Here is a 19363-nt window from a genome sequence, read left to right on the forward strand (position 1 = left end):
CGTACTCAACTACGCTAAATTTTATTGCCCCTCGTGCCTGGTGAAACATGGAAAAGTTTTTTTTTCTTCTTTTTATCTTGTATTGCAACTGTATAGCTTGAAATGATGTTAGTTTCGAAAAGACTCTACCTTGACCTTCTTTAAACTTTTTTGTATACAAAACTTGTATCTTTTTTGTAAAGAATAAATGGATATATTCCCTTTTTCATTGCTTAAGAATCAAACTGAGCATTTACGTTAATATTTAGTACTAGTAAATCTAAGAAATTCTTAACTCAATTTTCACAGCCCGCTCCTCCCTTAAACGTCTTATAACATACTTGGTGGAATGTGGTATTAATAAGACTATTCTATTTTGCTGTTTTAAGTACTTCAGTATATAATCTAGTACATGTTAAGCATTTACAAATTTTTTTTTACAGGAAACGGGTAATACATATGCACATATTTCACATGGCCCAGCACGACATCATCGAATGACTAATCAATTTTCTTCTTATGCAAAAAAAAAAAGAAGAAGAAAACTGATGGCGCCATCACTTAGGCACAAAGTGACATGAGATAATTATCTATAACTTACCATTGGAACAGAAAGGCCCATAATACTCAGGAGTGCAGACACAGGAATCAAAATTTCCACTAACAGAATCAATGTTACACGTCCCACCATTTTGACAATCCACGTTGTCACATCCCAATGCTGTTGGTTTGAAAGATTACAAGATATTAGGTCGTTGAAAAGTCAGTTGCATATAAACTGTACTTCGATGAGTGGTTGACATATTTTTTATCAGGACATAGTAGGAGTTTCAAACAAACTTATATCCAGGATGAAAATATTGGATTTAGACATTGTGACCCCACCCCACTGTCGTTACCGTCCTTATCGTTAGGTCAAGCACATTAAGAATACAAGGGAAATAAATCACGTAATTACATTCATCATTCAAAAGAAAATAAAGAATAAAAATACTATTATACTGCATATTGAAGAGTATCACAATTTACAAAAACATGCCACATGTCCATATCTGTACACAATCCAATCTCATTTTCATCACCAAGTTCTTATTGTCTTTTCCCCTTCCCTTTCTCTCCCTACCTTGACTTTGAAATCTTGTTGAACATTTTAAATTTGTTCTACTTATCATTTTTATTTGTAAATACCCTCGATTTAGCCCTCGTGGCTCTCGATGTTCCTCCATTTTCAATGTGTAATGTAGTTTTTTGCATGTACTATAATTTTCTCTCTATATCTGTTATTAATATTTCTTAAATATCTTTATGTGATATATGTTCTTGTTTTTGCTTTGATGATTGTTTGTTTTTAATTTGAATATGAAAATAAATGAAATAAAAAATGAATATTCAACAACTCGATGTTTTCCTCTGTTCAATGAGTGTTTTCGACACAAAATTGAGACAGACACACTATGTAGGCGTTATATCTGAAGTAATAACCTAAATGTCGTGAATAAACTGGTGATAAAATCATGACAATGATATTGATAATGGTAGTGAAGAAGAAGATGATGATAAAGATATAAAAATCAGGATAATGAGGACAATTATAGTGATAAGAAAGATGGAAATAATGATAAGCCCTAAAACACTTACATTAAAAAATAATGATTTCTTAATATTCGCCATGTCATTTTCAAAATTAGTTCCGCGACGCGATAATTACACACGAATAATGAATTATAGAAAATGTTGACATTCAGATGGCAATTTGAGTAATTATGACATCCTAAGTACTCACGGTCAGTACATGTTGAACCTCCCCAGAATAAAATACAAGCACAAGTAAAACTGGATCCGTCCGTTGTAGGGTTGCATGTTCCACTATTTTGACACGGATTTACCGGCTCACATGGGTCATCTGAGGAAAACATAATGCAGTAAAGTTAGCTTCCAAACCTTGTTAAGGCCCCCATTCCACAGAACGGAGACCATTGAAAGACCACTGAAAATTGCTGAGGTCTAACAGCGGTCTTCAAGATCACTGAAATCTGTCATCTCTGTGGAATGGCTCAGAAAGACCCCTCAAAGAACTCTAAAAGACTGATGGATATTTCTTGTCTTACTGGTCTTAGACTAGTCCTATAGAGATTTTTCAATGGTCTTTCAGAGATCTTTTATGCTACAAGTGATCTTTCAAAATTCTTTCCATGAACTTTGCCTGGTCTTTCAATGATCTTTCAATGATCTTTCAATGATCTCTCGTGGGTCTTACAGTGATCTCCGCAAAAATCTTTGAGAGACTGTCGAAAGATCATGGAAAGACTAATAAGAACCTTGAAAGTCCATCGAAAGACCGCTGAAAGACCACTGAAAGACCATTTTCCTGTAAGACCATTGTAAGACTGTTTTGAACCGTTTCAAAAAGTTTTGGAGCCCATGAGGACCACGAAGACCACTGAAAGATTGGTCAGGACTCGTGTAAGACCTCAAACACCATTGTAGGTTCATTGAGAGACCTCTGAAAGATCAATCAGAATTTATGGTATTTTAAAGGTCTTGTTCTTTGTGGAACATGTGGAATGGGGGTTTAAATGATGAGGCAGTTCCCGTTTCATCCTAAAACATACAAGTATGATTTAGAATGAATCTAAGTCATATGCAATTCGTGAACATGGTGAACATGGTAGAGAAACATGAGCTGTAAAAGAAGTTTCCTTGAATTTCAAACGTGATTTTCCAATAAAAAGGGTTTTCAGACAATCCCCAAAGCCAAATAAAAATCCCTTCTAATGATAAACGTTGCTTATGTTACGCAGATCGCAAATAAAAATACGTTTCAATTCTTGGTGTATTTCATGCAAACATTCAAAAAGATGCTACAACTACTTGTATTCAGATATCATTAGGTACCAGAGTACAAATTGAAAGGTACCATCTAAAAGTAATTGTCAATTAGATCAGCGGTGTGATTAACAATGCAAAATAAGAGTCAAATTTTGAAAGATCCTTTGTCATTATTATACGGTCATTAATTCAACACAGAAGAGATTGAAAGAAAGAAACGAGAAAAAATAGCGAGAAATGGATCTAAGTAGAGAACGTGGAAGCAGTAAATTGAATATAATTGATGCTATAACAATGTGGAAAATGAAAAAAGGTTTATGAGTAATATCTCACCATGTTGGCACACATCCCCAACGAATCCCTGAAGACAAGAACATGAAAATGAAGATCCCGATGGATTACAGTTTCCACCATTCTCACAGAGTTGTGGATCATTGCATGGATGGACTGTCGAAAGTAAAGACGTATAAACATTTGGTGTCAATGTTAAACAATGCTTTCATTACAAATTTCCAGTTATATCCCACATACGCAAGCATGCACTCCCACACCCGTACAAACACAATAGACTCAGACACACAACCCATACCTTATCTCGTTGATCCGCTACACACACCCACACACACTCGACAATCTCGCCCACACCGGTACCACCCACACCACTGGCGTAAATCCCGGGGGGGATGGGGGGATATATCCCCCCCACTTTTCGAGGAGGGGGGGATGGCCTGTACAAACATCCCCCCACTTTTTACGAAAGAAATGAAAAAAAAATTCACAAGAGATAATTGTTTTATTGGTGAAAATTCTTCCTAAGATACCGCTTAACAAATTAAACAATATCATTGAATCATAAAATGCAAATAAAGAGCCAGTTCACCATTTCCAAACGAAATACTTATGTCCTTATAACATTAAAGAGAAACCCCCGTTTCTTCCAATTCATCAATGTTTGGGTCTTTGGAAAGGGAATAAGATGGAATGTCAAAAAAATGTGAATGTAATCTCTAATAAAACCATTAAACCATCGTGGGGTAAAAAAAGATAATAATATTGGAGGGGTATTTGCCATATGGACATACAGTGGCGTAATTACGGGGGGCATGGGGGCACATCCCCCCATCGGCTGACAAAAAAAAAACAGGTAAAGGGGGAAAAGGAGAAACGAGGGAGAAAGGAAGAGAAACGTAGTGGGAAAGAAGAAAATATTATTCATTATAATGTTATATTATATTATAATTATGTTATGTTACATTACATAAGAAACATTTTTATCATAACTTTATAAAACATAATTTGCCCAGGGCCTACGTCTTCATTGTTCCTGGTGCTCGCATTGTCTGCTTAACGAGATATATAATCATGTTGTACTAAAACATCCCGTTTTCAATTCAATATAAACCAAATATATTTCCTAGCACTTGAGTTATCATTGTTTTATGTAGTGACATATGCTTCTTTTTCATAACTCAAAAAGTGATTGCCCCATGTTAAGGTCTTCGTATAATATGAAAAATTTCCTGTCCGTGATTACGTTCGCATTAGTGGATTGGTGAGATATGTCTGCTCTTCATGAATTCCTAAAATCAGTCCTTAAAATGTCCCTTCTTCTGATCTGAATATCAAAAATTTTCAGCTCGCGCTTCGCGCTCGCATCATTTCGTTAATGAAATACGTATGGTCCTAGTTAATTCCTACAAAGAAACCTTAGAATGTCCCACTTCAGGTCTGAATTATCTAAATTTTCAGCTCGCGCTTCGCGCTCGCATTGTTTAGCGAGACAGGTACATATCATGATTACACAAATTTGATTATAATGTCCCTTTTTAGGTATGAATATTAAAAAAATTTAGCTCGCGCTTCGCGCTCGCATTATTTGATCAGTGAGATAGATATCCGTTTAATGACATTGTCCTTAAAATGTCTCTATTAGGTCAGTATAACTGGCAACTGAGCACTCTTCGCGCGCTCACTAGCGCACTCACTCAGTGATTAAAAATGTTGCTGGTGCCCCCCCCCCATGCCGTGACCCACGGTACGCCACTGTGGACATATCAATGACAATTCCTTGCATATTTAAAAACATGATTGCAAAAAAAATGCCAAAATATTTCAGTCATCCCCCCCACCCATCAACACGGATTTACGCCAGTGACCCACACCACGGGGAGTTTCATGAAAGTTGTCTTGTCACGACTAACAGGTAAGGTCTGATAATTTCAGTGAAATGCTTGATTTTGATTGGCTGAGAAGCACTGGTCATTGACTACAGTTACGGTAACTGTCAGAAAATTGTCAACTTGTCAGACGTCAGTGCTGACAACCTTCATGAAATATTGTCCTGTATACTCGATACAAACGCACTCACATGTCACCCACCCTCCTAATAGCCGAACAAAAACCGATTACCCACTGAGAAAGAGATACAAGTTAATAATGCATTTTCGTCCAAAATTGTACTCCGGCTGCTGCTTTAAACAATACTACTTTGCTTTCCCCCACCCTACCCCTCCACATTTGTGGCATGTGTTTCCACAGAAGAATTTAGAATCTAATTTTGCCACAGCCAATGTAAATCATGAGATTAGCCGTGAGATACTGATGACCAAAAATATACTCTTGCTATTATTTGATTTTTAGACTATTACTAGACATCTATTCTCCAATAAAATCAACATATTTTCCAACACTGGAAAACTTATTTATCTGGTGGTATAGAAAATAATCTTAAACACTACCATCAACAACTGTAAAAGGAGATGATAATTTTACCGATTTCACAAAGTGAGCCCGTGATAAATGGGTTAGTAGATAAACAGCTGGTTGTAAAAGTAGCGGTGACACTGCAGTCACAGTTATTCAAACAAGGGTTGTTAAAACATGGGTCAGCTAAAAGAGAGAGAGAGAAAAAAAAAAACCTCAATACGTAAATTAATTGAAAATACATGCAAGTTAAAACAATTATAAAAAGAGGTCCTTCCAATTGAAGTGTATACAACTCAAATAAACAGGGCTACTCTGATGAACAGAAAATCAAATGAACTTATTTGACGTTAAATTGTGGAGAGTGACCTTCAATTTCAAACTTGTTACATGTACATTCAGATGTCTTTCACAAAAGAACTGGAACACTATTTGTCTGAAAAAGTAATTTTTAACGCCACATCAGAGACACAAAAAAGGAGACTTTACAGATTTTACAGATTTCAATATGTTACAGAGTACACCAACAACAACTAGATAGCTAGCTTATTTCAAGAAACATATATATATGTACGAAGAAAAGAAAAAAAAAGATTACTTTCACAAGATAACTGAATATGAAGTTTTCACGATACAATTCATTAGATACAATTAATGTTAATTTGGAACGATTGATAATTGATATTTTGAATAGCAGAACTCGATGTCTCACAAAAAAAGTTATACTCATTTTTTTTAAACTTGTGCCTCAATGAAGCCTATACAATAATTGTTTGAGAATCTTTCGAAACATGTCACTACTTAAAAAAAACACTCTAAGAAAAAAGACCACACCAGAGACAAATGAATTGTGGACCTTTAATAAGTGCTCCTATATTTAATAGAGAGGGAGACCGAAGAGAGGAAGCAACTTGTTTTTCATAAAATTCTTACCAATGTTGCAGGTCTGCCCAAGAAAACCAGGATAACAATCACATTGAAAATCATTAGTGACATTGCGACAATCACCGTTGCCATTGCACGGGTTACTTGCACAGGGCATGGGCACGATACCTGTGAAACAAACGAAAGCAGAATCCCAGAATAAACATGAAAAATATGACTGGTTATCACACATCATAACTTGTCATTAAAAGCAAGGCATATTCCTTGATATAAAACCCAATTGCCGGAGTGGGACTCTCAAGATCCGAATTAAAAGTTTAGAACATTAACTTAATCTTCTCATTCATTTGCTTTGAAGTCAGGATTTGTATGGACGTAATGATTCCTTTTGGTTGCGATGGGCTACACCTCGTAAAATCTCTAAAAGATCTGACCGAAAATATCACTCATTTTACTCTGGGACATATCCACGAATAGGACTGAGCTGTTAAGCCATTGTATTATTTAAAATGACAACCTATCGATCTGGAAGGGTTTCGTTATATCACTAATTCGACAATTCAATTATAAGTGTAGTCCAATCGTATCTTCAATATTTGAATGGAATAAGCTTGATAATTCAATTAGAACAGCTCCTTCTGTCATTTCATTTAAGAGAATGTTTAAAAGAACTTGTAATTTATGAATAACTTGCGGAACATCCACTGTTGTGCTTATTTTGTGTTAGCATGACCTTGATGATTTGGTGTATATTATCAGTATTTTCAAGATGTCCTTCTTAATTAATTTGATTTATTGATATTTTATTATACGTCAAACGAGTGCCCGTCTGCGTTTTGTTTGCTGCTAAGTTTGTTAATGTTTCGTTTTACATTCAAATCCTAATGTGAATCTTAATGCTGTAACATTCTGTACATACGTTATGCATTTTGTAAATATGTTTATTGTTATTCAGGGCCCCATGGAAGACCACTACTTATTGGTGAATGGGCTACCCTGTCAAATATCAGAAATAAATAAAATAAAAAAAAAAAATTATCAGAGACCTCTCCGAGAAGTCAGGTGATAACCATTCACCTTAGTGAAACTATGACTGTTTCAAGTCATCATTTCAATTGTGGTGCGCTTCTTTATTTGATACTGATATATCGCACCAAATGGATAAGTAATTGCAATGCTTGCTGGAAATATTTTTAAATATCGCAAATCTTCCAGACAATATTAAATGCAAAGCGAGAAAGTCAGCCCGTATTGGACTTTCTTTATAAATAATTATATCCGATATAAGCTCAGGTGTGGCCAAGATACTTTCTTGGTCACATCTTAAAGAAGTACTCCCAGGCTAAAAAAATAATATGGTTTGAACAAATAAAGAAAGATTTAACAAACAAAACACTGAAAATGTGATCAAAATCGGACAAAGAATAACAAAGTTATGACATTTAAAAGATGTACATTATTTCGGTGAAACAGTTCTAAACATGTCTTTATGAATATTCAATGAGAAAATTGATGATGTCATATCCTTACTTGTTTTTTTTCTCCAAAATATTATTAATATTACATGTGTAACAACATAAGAAAAAGAAAAGTGGGGACATGACATCTTTAGCCCACCTGATGAATATTCATTGACGATGTGCATTTAACTTCTTTCACAAAATATTGCAAAACTTTAAAATTTAATAACTTCTTTGTTTGTCATCAGATTTGGATGAAATTTTTAGCATTTTGCTCAGTGAATTTGACTCAATTCATTTGAATATAATACGTTTTAGCCAGGAGTTCCACTCTGACTTATAACGGGTCAATTTTTTTTCCCGCAACGAATTGTCGATCAGTACAACAGTCAATCTGATCCGGAATCTAGTTATTGTAAAACGGCAGGGCCCTGTGAACGATTTTTTTACAGGGGGTGCTGATGTCAATTTGACAAGCAAAAAAAAGGTTTAACTAAAAAAAAAATGAAGGTCATTTTGGTCCCGAGAAATTTGACAAGCAAGTAAAAAAAAGAAAAAAAGAAAGAAAACAACTACAAGGGTTTCTATACATAAAGTAGGTCATTTTGGTTACGTTTCTCCACTCTGTCACACCTACTAGAATTCCAGGGGGTGCTGCATATGGAGAATAATACACGCAGCACCTCCAGGAATATCTTGCAGGTGCTTCAGCGCCCCTGCCCCCCCCCCCCCGCTTCCCAGGGCCATGTAAAACGGAATAGCTTTATTCTATAGGCCTACAGTGCGTCCCAGGAACGAAAAAAAAAACCCTAGAATTTCGAGCATTTATCGTATCTTAATCACCAATATAATCAATATTCAAAGGATGCATGAATATAAAGCGCAGTCTGTCATGATGTTATCCGTATAGTGTCTACTTTAAGTATTTAAAATAATTTGAAGACAGTATCTGAATATCAAAATAAAAGCAATATTTCGAGCAATTTCTATATCGGGCCATTATTATGACACCTCTTTCAGGAGATATTAACTAGAAAGAAGAAAATCTTGGTTCTTTTGAGTACTGTTTGTATATTATTACAATAATTTTATGAAGCGAATTTATTTTCACTGGTTGTTTGTCGACGGACTAGCAGAGTTAACAAAAGACTCGATGATCAATAGTCACTAACCAGTTAGTACAAGTGAGAGAAGCGATTAATACTAACGACAACGACCCAGTGAAAGCGCCTTCGTTCATGAAATTAGTGAACTGCAAGCACGAAACTAAACGTAATTTCTAGTTGATTGTTCCTGATTAAGGTCTTGTACTCAGGAGGGGAGATTCAACTTTTTTAGCATTTGTAATCTTCTCTTTAAAATAGAAATGTATACCAACAGACTTTTTGGTCTCCTTTCTTGAAATCATTTCACTCACATATGTGTGAAGAACACATTTATTGAATATATTTGTGGTTAATTTATCAAATGGCCAAACGCAGCGGGGGAGCAGGGGGCAGTTACCCCCAGACATTTTGAAAACCTACATTATTTTACTGAAATTCTTTTAAAAACGTCACCAAAAGTGTGCACGAAATCCTTGAAATTTCTCTTTCAAAATGCAAAAGTGCCGCCATGAGAGGCTCGGTCGCTCCGGTCCCTCGCTTTCGAGTTTCTCCCAATTTTTTTTACGCGCCTGGCCCTCCATGAAAACAATTCTGCTTACGGCCATGATTTATTATAAAAAAACCCATTTTGTTTTCGTATGTGACGAGCTGTAAAGTTGAACAATACACGTGTATACAATAATGATAAACAATAAAAAAAATATATATATATAAACACGTCACTTATAGGTTCCGTTACTTCATATGTGTTTAACAGACCAAATAATATATTTTCCTGAAAAAGATAATGCATCCTGTTATATTTACGGTGAATACAGAAATGAATCATTGGTTAAATGAAGAATGACACATAATAAAAATGGAGAGGAAAAGAATATATATAGTGTACTGTGAAAATGAATAATATTAATGATGAGATGGAAATGGGATGAGACGTGGGTCACAACTGATGATGAATGGTACCCTGTCATGAAAAGAGAAAAGAAAAAAACAATAACATGATGATGAAGAAGAATATATATGATGACATGAAAATGTGCAAACATTTAACTTTAAAGTGAATTTAAGCAAAATGATGAGATGGCCAAAAAAACATAACAAAACGGGGAAGTAGATTGGTGGATGTTTGAACAGAATCGTATAAAGGATAAGCAATGACTTTAAAAAATATGCAATCTGTATATATATGGGGATCTGACATCTCCTTATAAGCTGAAATAATTTTGACGTAGGTCAGTAAAAAAAAAAGAATATGCTGCAATAAGACAATAACTGAAACTTTAACTTTGTCAAAAGTTCTACTCAGAAGGATATATTTCTTTCATGAAGCCATGAAAAACATCTATATTCCGTTTCCAAAGCTAACCTATATTTATATTCTTTTATGAGAAATGATTCTGTATAATTAATATTTAAAAATATATTTTGTGAAAATGGAAGAAAAAATGTTTATTTGAATGAATATCAAGTGGCCTACCATACTTTCATTAGAAACCCAAGGATCAAAGTAAATTAATAGAAAACAGTAAATTACAAAAGAGATGAAATGGTTGTCAAACTCCTTTTGTCACAATCGACACACGAACCTTTCAAATGAATTCTATTACCATGGTTAGTTTTCCTTCTGATTCCGAGGCAAAACCAAACCAAAGTTTTGAGGCGTTAGATTTTCAAGTAGTCATGATGATGGAGTAAGTTATGCAATCGTATTTTATATAAACATGAGTTTATGTCAATCTAACCCTTTGTTAATGAATGTTTAACCTTCGCGAAATACCATGAATGGTCTACATGACGAAAAACACGTACAAGAATAATAAAATAAAAACAATTATACTGACTCACTATATTTCGAAAGGAATTTACTCAGGGCTCTTGTGGATAACACTTATAATATATTAGCAGGCGCGGTTCTAGGTAGCAGCTTTGGGGACGGAAGCACGATCCCGTGACATGTTATTTTGCAACATTTCTGCATGTCGAGTATTTATCCTCGACATGCAGAAATGCTGCAAAAGAGCATGTCACGGGATCGTACTTCACACGCAAAATTCATGTCATGTCGAGTATTTATCCCATTCGAGACTTTAAATATGCTGTAGGTGTACATTTTTGGAAGTTCATAATAAAGTATTCAAAATGCAAGGTTTCACTTCGAAAATTATCCCCCGGTCACCACATTCCCCCGTTTTAATTTTTAAAACGCTCTTGAAAGAAGGATTTTTGGGTCGTTCACTGGGCTCACTCACGTAGAAATAAACAAAACTTCTGGAGAGAGTAACAAAGCAGGTCCCTTACCTTTTAACCTGGCATATAGCCCTCATTACCGTGAAGTGAAATCACATTATGTGATGGGTGTTATATAATAAGATTATGGAAAGAACATTCTCAAGCATTTTGAAAACGTTATTTTATTCGCTCGATCGCTACGCTCCCCCGCATTGTATTGTAAATATTTTTTCTAAGTTCGGGGATAGCTGCTCGATTAGTAGGCCTTTATAGTCTCCCACGTGCACTACGCTGCCCACGATATGCCCTTTTCATCGTCATGAACATTTCTGAACCGCCTAGTAGCCCCCCCCCACAAAAAAAATTAGTTTAGAACCGCGCCTGCTAGACTAGTCTCATTAGTAAATACATTAGTTTCTTTAAATATAAATGAAACAACCGAATATCAAGTAAGGGGTTGATATAATATCAGCAAACTTACTTATTCGGCATAATATGCCCTCAAACTGATCAGTACAATCACACCTATAGGCGCCTACTCCAACATCAACACACGTAGCACCATTTTCACACAAGTGAGTTGCACAGTCATCAATATCTGTTGCACAAAAATATTTTGCATAATAATAAAGACATACTTATTTTTCATACAAAGAATGGTTATCTCTTTTATGCAATACTGAATCAACGTGAGAACAGGGGAGCGGTTCATTAACATTTTTGTCCGACAAGAAGTCAGATCTGATAACTTTCTTGATTTTGATTTGCCCAGATGGCAGATGCACTCGGATGAAATAAGACTTATTGGCTAAAATAAGTCCTTTCATGAAACACTTCCTTTAAAATCAAAAACATAAAATCAATATACAGTATGATAATTTTTGCATCGTTAAAAAATGGGGTCCATACGAATGTTTCAACAGAATGATATATTACAGAGTTTTCGCATTGAGTACGGAGCCAACTCTCTTCAACGCACCAATTCCTTTGAAATTGCAAGTCAAATCACAATCGAGAGCTAAGAGGCTTTTGTCGAAAGTAGGTGGACCGGGATAGCAGATCATCCGGAGATTTGTACCAGACGAGCAATTGCAAATAATTTATGTCGTCAAGAGACGACAAAAGCCTCTCCAATGTGGTTTGACTTGCATTTGAAAGGAATTAGTGTGTTGCAGAGAGCGGCTCCGTAGTAAATGCGAAAACTCTCTATTACGGACATAGCTGACGTGGGATTGACAGCCCCAGACAGGACAATTTTTTTTATTAGCTCGTTCCCTTTACATACCAACTCGTTCCCTCGACTTACTTACTCTTTCCCCCAACTACTAAGTCGCTCCTTCGACTTATAATTTGCTCCCATGTTTCACTAAGTCGTTGAGTCGACTTCGAAGTCTTGAGAAGATGATAAGTCAAGGAAACGAGTGAGTTCGTCGAGAGAACGAGATAATAAGCATTAGGAACGAGTTTAGAAAACAAGAACACGTCATGTAACCATAGGGGCTCCGTATAGAGCAGAGTTCGCTTACCAATCTGTTTTAATTGACATTATAACATTGGGATGAAGTTGTCAATGTTATTGGTGCAAAGGCAATTTCACATAACGAGCATCAGTTGTTACACTCTGTACACAAATATTCTTATGATTTACATTAATATTTTTTTCCAGTCATGTTGGATTTCAAAGTGTGGCAATTCTTACGAAAATAAAGACAATTGGGCAGAGAGTGACCGACTATCAAAAATGAAATGTACCCTAGATAAAATAATAATATACAAGACTGCATCTTGAAAAATAGCAAGAGAAAGACCGACCTGCTTCATACGTGATGCTGAAACCAACGTAGTTTGTCGATTGGGGGTTGTTTCCGTCTGTCACTAATCGGAACCAGACGAAATCTCCTTGAACATCTTTTATATGGTTTGTGATGCTTCCTGTAAACGTTCCTAGGGGCGTTGCGAGGGAGGCATCGTAACCATATGATAATTCATCTATATTTTCTTGAAGGTCAAGTTCAACAATAGTAAAACTGATAGTTGTAGCGCCATGGACCAGTACAGTGTAGAAGCGGTCAATATCGTTCGGATAACTCCCGGGATAATTGGGGCTCTGGAGCTCATCAAACTTGTTTACGAAGTATTCGATATCTGTAGAGAAATCGATATGAAAACTAAATTGGTCAGGCCTTTGCAAGATCTGTTCACGATTGAAAATACATTCTTAGAGTTTTATATTTACTAAAAATTAACTACTTAAAAAAATCGTATTCTGATAACATGTATTCCATATCAGAAAGACAATTGCACTCTAAAAAAAAGTCTGCCCAATATTGGGTAAAATGGGAACATGCATGTTTGATGGGTAAAAAAGATACCAAATATTTTGTAAATTTTAAGCAATGTTGCGTTGAAATTTGATTTTCAAACATGCATTTTGCCAAATATTGAGGGAAAAAACTACCCAGAAAACATACATGTTCCCTTTCTACCAAATATTGGGTAAACCTTTTTTAGGGTGTATTAAAGTTTGTAGAACTTCTATTATTTACAAATGTCTCGATTGTAAAAAAAAATACTGATTCTATGAAGTAACCCTCTAAAAGGTATCTGCCAACACAAGTAGGCCTACATTATATTATATATATATATTGCACATACTCATGTTTTTTTATTTAACACACTTTCCTAACATTTGCTAGCTGTAAAATACATAACTGCTGCTGTCGTTTCCTTTTTACGGTGGAAACGAGTACAGAAACACTGGAGCGAAGAAGGGAGGCGTCCAACGTAAAAAATAGGGGAATCCCTTTACATTTTTATATGCACGATATGAATTTCTTTCAAGTATAATGACAAATTTTAGTTGTACCTTTACTCAGCTACAAGTATTGTATTCTTGCCAATCCAGTTTACAACCGATTATTATTACCATACATTGCACTGAATAATCATGTTTAAATAATGATCACATGCAATTATATTTCTTTTTGTTTGTTGGTTAAATCATTCAACGAAGAAAGTCTCATTAAGGTCTGTGGATCATTTCCATTCACGACGGTTATTTCCTTCGGCCGATCACCCTTTTTCAATAACTTTTTCTCACATCAAGGAATAACATGTGACACAATCTTCACACAAATCTGTCTACAGTGTTCATTAGTGGATGTATAAATAGTAATATATAATGTGTACGGTATTCTCTAGTCTGCCTGAAAACAAAATCAATAATTTGATGAATTGATGAAAATAAAATGATATTCATGTTAATAGATTAGTTTGTTTCTATTCAGAAATATCATGAAACAAATTGATTTTCTACGGTTTTTTTTTCATTCAGTATCAAATTTCTGGGGCTGTCCTATTCCAGTGCCTATTGTAAAAGAAGGTCTATGGCTGGATAGTGGACATTATTAGGTAAGAATACCATTTTGTGAAAATGGTACATTTGATTATCCATCTTTCAATCAAAATTGATTTAAGGCTATACAAATGCATTCTTTGTCTCTAATGCTTCTGAAAAGGCTACAATGTACCTAACGCAAACTCCATGATAGCTAGCAAATAGTGGTTCATTTACAATGTAGGCAAGTCTAAACTAAACATTTGAAATAAATCCAGATTCAGGAACCATCCCAAATCTGGATTTTATTCATTTCGTAAAGATATTAAATATTCAAAAGATTTGAATGTAAATGATAAAGAAGTTGAGTTGCCTTCCTAGGATATGTCACAAGTTGCGCATGTTTCATGCGTAACCATAGAGATTAGTATACATCTCTATGTGCGTTACTTACAAACTTCCTTATGAACTACAAACCGGAAGCGTTTATTTTCATGTCATACCTTTCTGTCCAAGTTCACAGTAATTTCCATAATATCCATTGGTACATTTACACGAGTAGTAATCGAATGGAGCATCGACGCATTCACCTTCGTTTTGACACAGGTCAGATGAGCATAATCCATTATCAACTGCGAAGAATGTTTGGAGGAAAAAGGGAAAAGCAAGAATGAATATTAATCATTACTTAAAAAATAATAAATTGCATTGCATTTTAAAAACCATTTCGCTGTACAGTGTTGCAAATAAGAGTTTTTTTCTGAAAAATCTATTGGGAAAGTTAAAACTTGTATCCTTGCCTTAATGGTAGACCTCATCCATTTACGTAAAGGGAAATTTAATAGACATGTATACGGAAGGCCCTATCTCGATCGTCTCAGAGACGTACAATCCAGGCGTCTCAAACATATTTTTTTTTTCCCGGCATAACCGAGCAGAGGTCTCTGTGACTTATCCAGACATGATCACAAGTACTTTTCCCGACAGTTGTGGAGATGTTCCTGCAATGTCTCCAAATAGTGGCTGTGACATCTCGGAGACTTTTCTTAGTTGCAGCCAAATCACCTTTTATGGATACGCCGCAGAGACTTTTTTTCGTTTCACTGATGTCTTCGCCCCTGAAGTCTCTGACGCGTCGCAGAGACGTCTCCTTTAGTGAGATAAATCCTTAAAGTAAGTCAAACATCATCAAGTCGACGTCTCGTCTACGTCTCATCAATCTTCCTGTTCTCCTAAAAGCATCTTAGATTTAGCAAAGACATCGCGGGGAAAGTCTAAGCAGTCAGGGATGTAAATAGTCCCTTCGACATCTCTGAAACTAAAGACCCGGCCCTACTGCACTTATGGATGCAAAGAGGGTGTAAAACGTAAAAAAAAACTTGCCATCTGTTGGCAAATGATATGCATCCGTTGTGTACTCATCGCATACGTGTTTCACACGCTTACAGAGGCAAAGGGGATGTAAAACGGGGGAAAAAATCGTGCCATCCGTTAGAAAAAACCCGCTTTGTATCCGTTGTGTACTCACTGCATAGTGCTACACACGCTCTATCCACCGAGCATTCGTCCACTGTGATTTGATCCGCGTAACAATTTTTGAGCTACACAAAACTTTTAGAACGGACACCCCCAAATTTTCCTTGTGGGTGCTGCGTGTGTTATTTTCCATAAGCAGCAACCCCTGGAAATCTAGTAGGTATGATAAATGACAGAAATATGATACTAGCATGGATCCTAGGAAGCCTATTGACTTTGAGTTCAAAAGGTCAAAGGTCAAGGTCACACTGACACGTTTTCATCTTACCCTTTTGAAGTCCTTGTAAACGCGATAACATTAGTTCAACAGGGCTTTAGTTTAGGACGAATTCATAAAAAATATCCCTTTAAATTTATTACATTTGTGGGTAAGGTCTTGTTACATTTGTGGGCGTTATTACATTTGTGGGAGTTATTACATTTGTGGGTGTAACACCCCCCCCCCCAATTAAGAATTTCATACTCAGTGCTTGAAATAGTGCTTAAATTCACCCTTTTTCAGATCGCGGTTCGAGCTCGCATTATTGACTTTCACAATAAAAAAAAATGTATTTAGAATGCCCAGATTCAAGGCCTAAATCTAAACACGCGCATGCATGTTTATTCATATACGTAGCTATTTTTGTTAAACGTGCTCATAAATCATAAAGTTTCAGATCAGGATATCAAAATTTTCTGCTCGCACTTCGCGCTCACATTAATGTAGTAAGATACCAATTTACCCATCCTTTTCCGGATTTACAAAACATGAATAGAGTGTCCCGTTTTAACGTCTGAAATCTCATTTTTTCCGCTCGTGCTTCGCGCTCGCATCAATTATTGTATAGTTATGAACCTATCCTGTTCATGATTACAAAAAGTGTATGAAATGCCCAGTTTTAGGTCTGAATGTCAACAATTTTCAGCTCGCGCTCGCATTATTTGATTGTTGAAATATGTATCGTCTTCATGGGTAACTGCAAACAGTCCTTATAACAGGTCCCTTTTCCATCAGTTCAGAACGTATATTAAAAATTTCTGCTCACGCTGTAATTATTTGTTACATACGCATCTTGTTCAGGATCACAAACATTGCTCAATTTTCAGGACAAAATACATGAAATTTCAAAAAAAAAAATAACTTTGCGCTTCGCGCTCGCACTATGTTCGTTTATAAGAATACAGCTAAGAAATTACTGTCATGTGTGTGTGTATATACAATAACATTGGAAACTTTATTGTGCCCCCCCCCCACCTTTGAGAAGAGATTTCAGCACATGTCAGCATCCCCACTAAAAAAATCGTCCCCAGGGCCCTGATGTATTCCGCAACATATACGAGTAACAAACGTTCCAAGTCCGTTGTCATCCGTTAAACGTACGGGGTATCCTCTCTGCATTCTCTGAACATCCTCGCAACCCACATCCACTCAAGCTGAGCAACGGAAAGAGGGAGAAAGATAAGGTACATGTACATGGAACGTCTGTACATCGTCAGTAGCACGGAAATAGAAAGGATGTAAGCGTATGCATCTCGTATTATAACGTATTCAAAACTCTCGGTAACCCCTTCGGAGCTGTCATCCACTTTCATCTGCTAGCTTTCCGATGAACATTCGTTTACCATCCGCGCTACCAACTACCCACGCCCGTTCTTTTCCGTTATGTTTTCGCAAATTTTGTCTTCTTCTGGAGCGGATGAAAAGGTATGGAGCCACTCCCGAAATTTTGCTCGTCCGCCGTGTCCTTATGAATACGTTTTATGTCCGTCTGTCAGTGGGACCAGGCCTTTAAGGCCCGGTCAAGACGGGGTAGACCAATGAGTAATTTTCCAGTCACAGCAGCGACCTATACGCACGAGACGGACTAAACATGATTAATTTGTGCGTTTTTATTCATTGATTTATTCATCGACACTTTGATAATTCAACGAGACCTTAGTACTCTAGCATGTTGGTGTGGCAATTGTCTTGCCCTACCTTTTTTATATTAATGAAATAGTGTACGTATAAGAAGCATGCTTTTTCTACCATGAAAGTGAGTTGCCAAAGAATTTTACTTCTGGTTGGAGAAATAAGGCCACATAATAGCTTAACATGCTTTATTAGATTTTATTAGACTCCTTTCTCATTTATCACATATAAATAGTACTGCCTCGGTAAGCATTGATAGGTATGTCAAAAGTTTGTTAGCATGTTGACTACTGGATCATGTGATAGACACACAAGCTTTGTACATGGATTAACCGATTTTAGTAAGTAACTGGTTAAGATAGGGCTTGGCAATCAAGTCAATACAAATTGCTAAATGAATTTCATCTACATTCTAAAAGAAAAGCTTAGGTTATTTGAGGTTACAAGAGGATATGCATATATTTTTGTAAAATAAGTTCAAATGCTTGTTTTGTTCAGATTTCGAATTTTGCAAAATACTTTATGGTTGTTTTAACGGTTAACTGACGGTTGGTCTTATATCACTTGGTCTATTCTTCAGATGGGCTAACAACATTCGAGCTAAACCAACTTAGTCCAATTCTCATTTGTTCTAATGACCACTTGTTCTAATAGCCAATTAGTCTAGTGACCACTTGGTCAAATAGCCATTTCGTCTAATGCCCAGTTGGGCTAATCGTCGCTTGATTTAATTGCCATATCGTCTAATGTAATTTATAGTAGAGCGGATTAGCCGAACAATTGTGCAAATTTTGACTAAAGCATGAAACTTTCACAAGTATAAGTATATGCCCTAAGATTTATTTTAAAGATGGGAGGTAAATTTTAAAATGCCATTTTCGGCCGTTGCCATGGCAACGGATTAATTTATCAAAAATGACATACATTCCCATGTAAATGCTAAATAAACATGATATAGATGACCAAAATGATAATTTTTAAGCTCCCAAATGAATATATATAAAATTTAGAAACATTCAAAATTAACAAGATAGTTCCAATTGGTCCGTTGCCATGGCAACGACTTGTTTTTCCCCAGAAAAATAAAAAAACTGATTAAAAAAACGTTGTAGAATAGGATTTATCTTTAATTTTCCCGAATTTTACAGTGTTGAACAATGATATTTTGGTTGCTCAATGTATAAACTACATCTCAAGCCGTTGCCATGGCAACCAAATAACATCAATTTACAAAAATTAAATGGTTAACAAGACAATGGACAGGTGGAAAATACAACTGGAAATGACTTAATCTGTATGCTTAAGTTTTGACCCCCTCATTTGAACAAAAAATACAGAAAGTGTTCTGCAGGAGTTCTTTATAAAGATAAAACATTATGTTGCCTTGGTAATGCTTGAATTAAATTTA

The 19363-nt window shown here is 35.8% G+C and overlaps 1 protein-coding gene across 1 annotated transcript in view; it reads right to left on the minus strand.

The window, feature by feature from the left end:
• LOC129257366 (neurogenic locus notch homolog protein 1-like) overlaps positions 1-18999 on the minus strand; it is a 49967-nt gene extending 30968 nt beyond the window's left edge. The window contains exons 1-8 of the mRNA XM_054895671.2: positions 15032-18999; positions 13004-13336; positions 11673-11789; positions 6445-6564; positions 5581-5697; positions 3142-3255; positions 1763-1882; positions 581-700 (exon numbers count right to left, since the gene is read on the minus strand). Of these exons, the coding sequence (XP_054751646.2) occupies positions 581-700; positions 1763-1882; positions 3142-3255; positions 5581-5697; positions 6445-6553 (580 nt within the window). The 5' untranslated portion in view covers positions 6554-6564; positions 11673-11789; positions 13004-13336; positions 15032-18999. The remainder of the gene's footprint in view (positions 1-580; positions 701-1762; positions 1883-3141; positions 3256-5580; positions 5698-6444; positions 6565-11672; positions 11790-13003; positions 13337-15031) is intronic.
• Between the last annotated feature and the right edge of the window lie 364 nt (positions 19000-19363).

Source organism: Lytechinus pictus, chromosome 3, assembly GCF_037042905.1.
Source record: "Lytechinus pictus isolate F3 Inbred chromosome 3, Lp3.0, whole genome shotgun sequence".
Taxonomy (NCBI): Eukaryota; Metazoa; Echinodermata; class Echinoidea; order Temnopleuroida; family Toxopneustidae; genus Lytechinus; species Lytechinus pictus.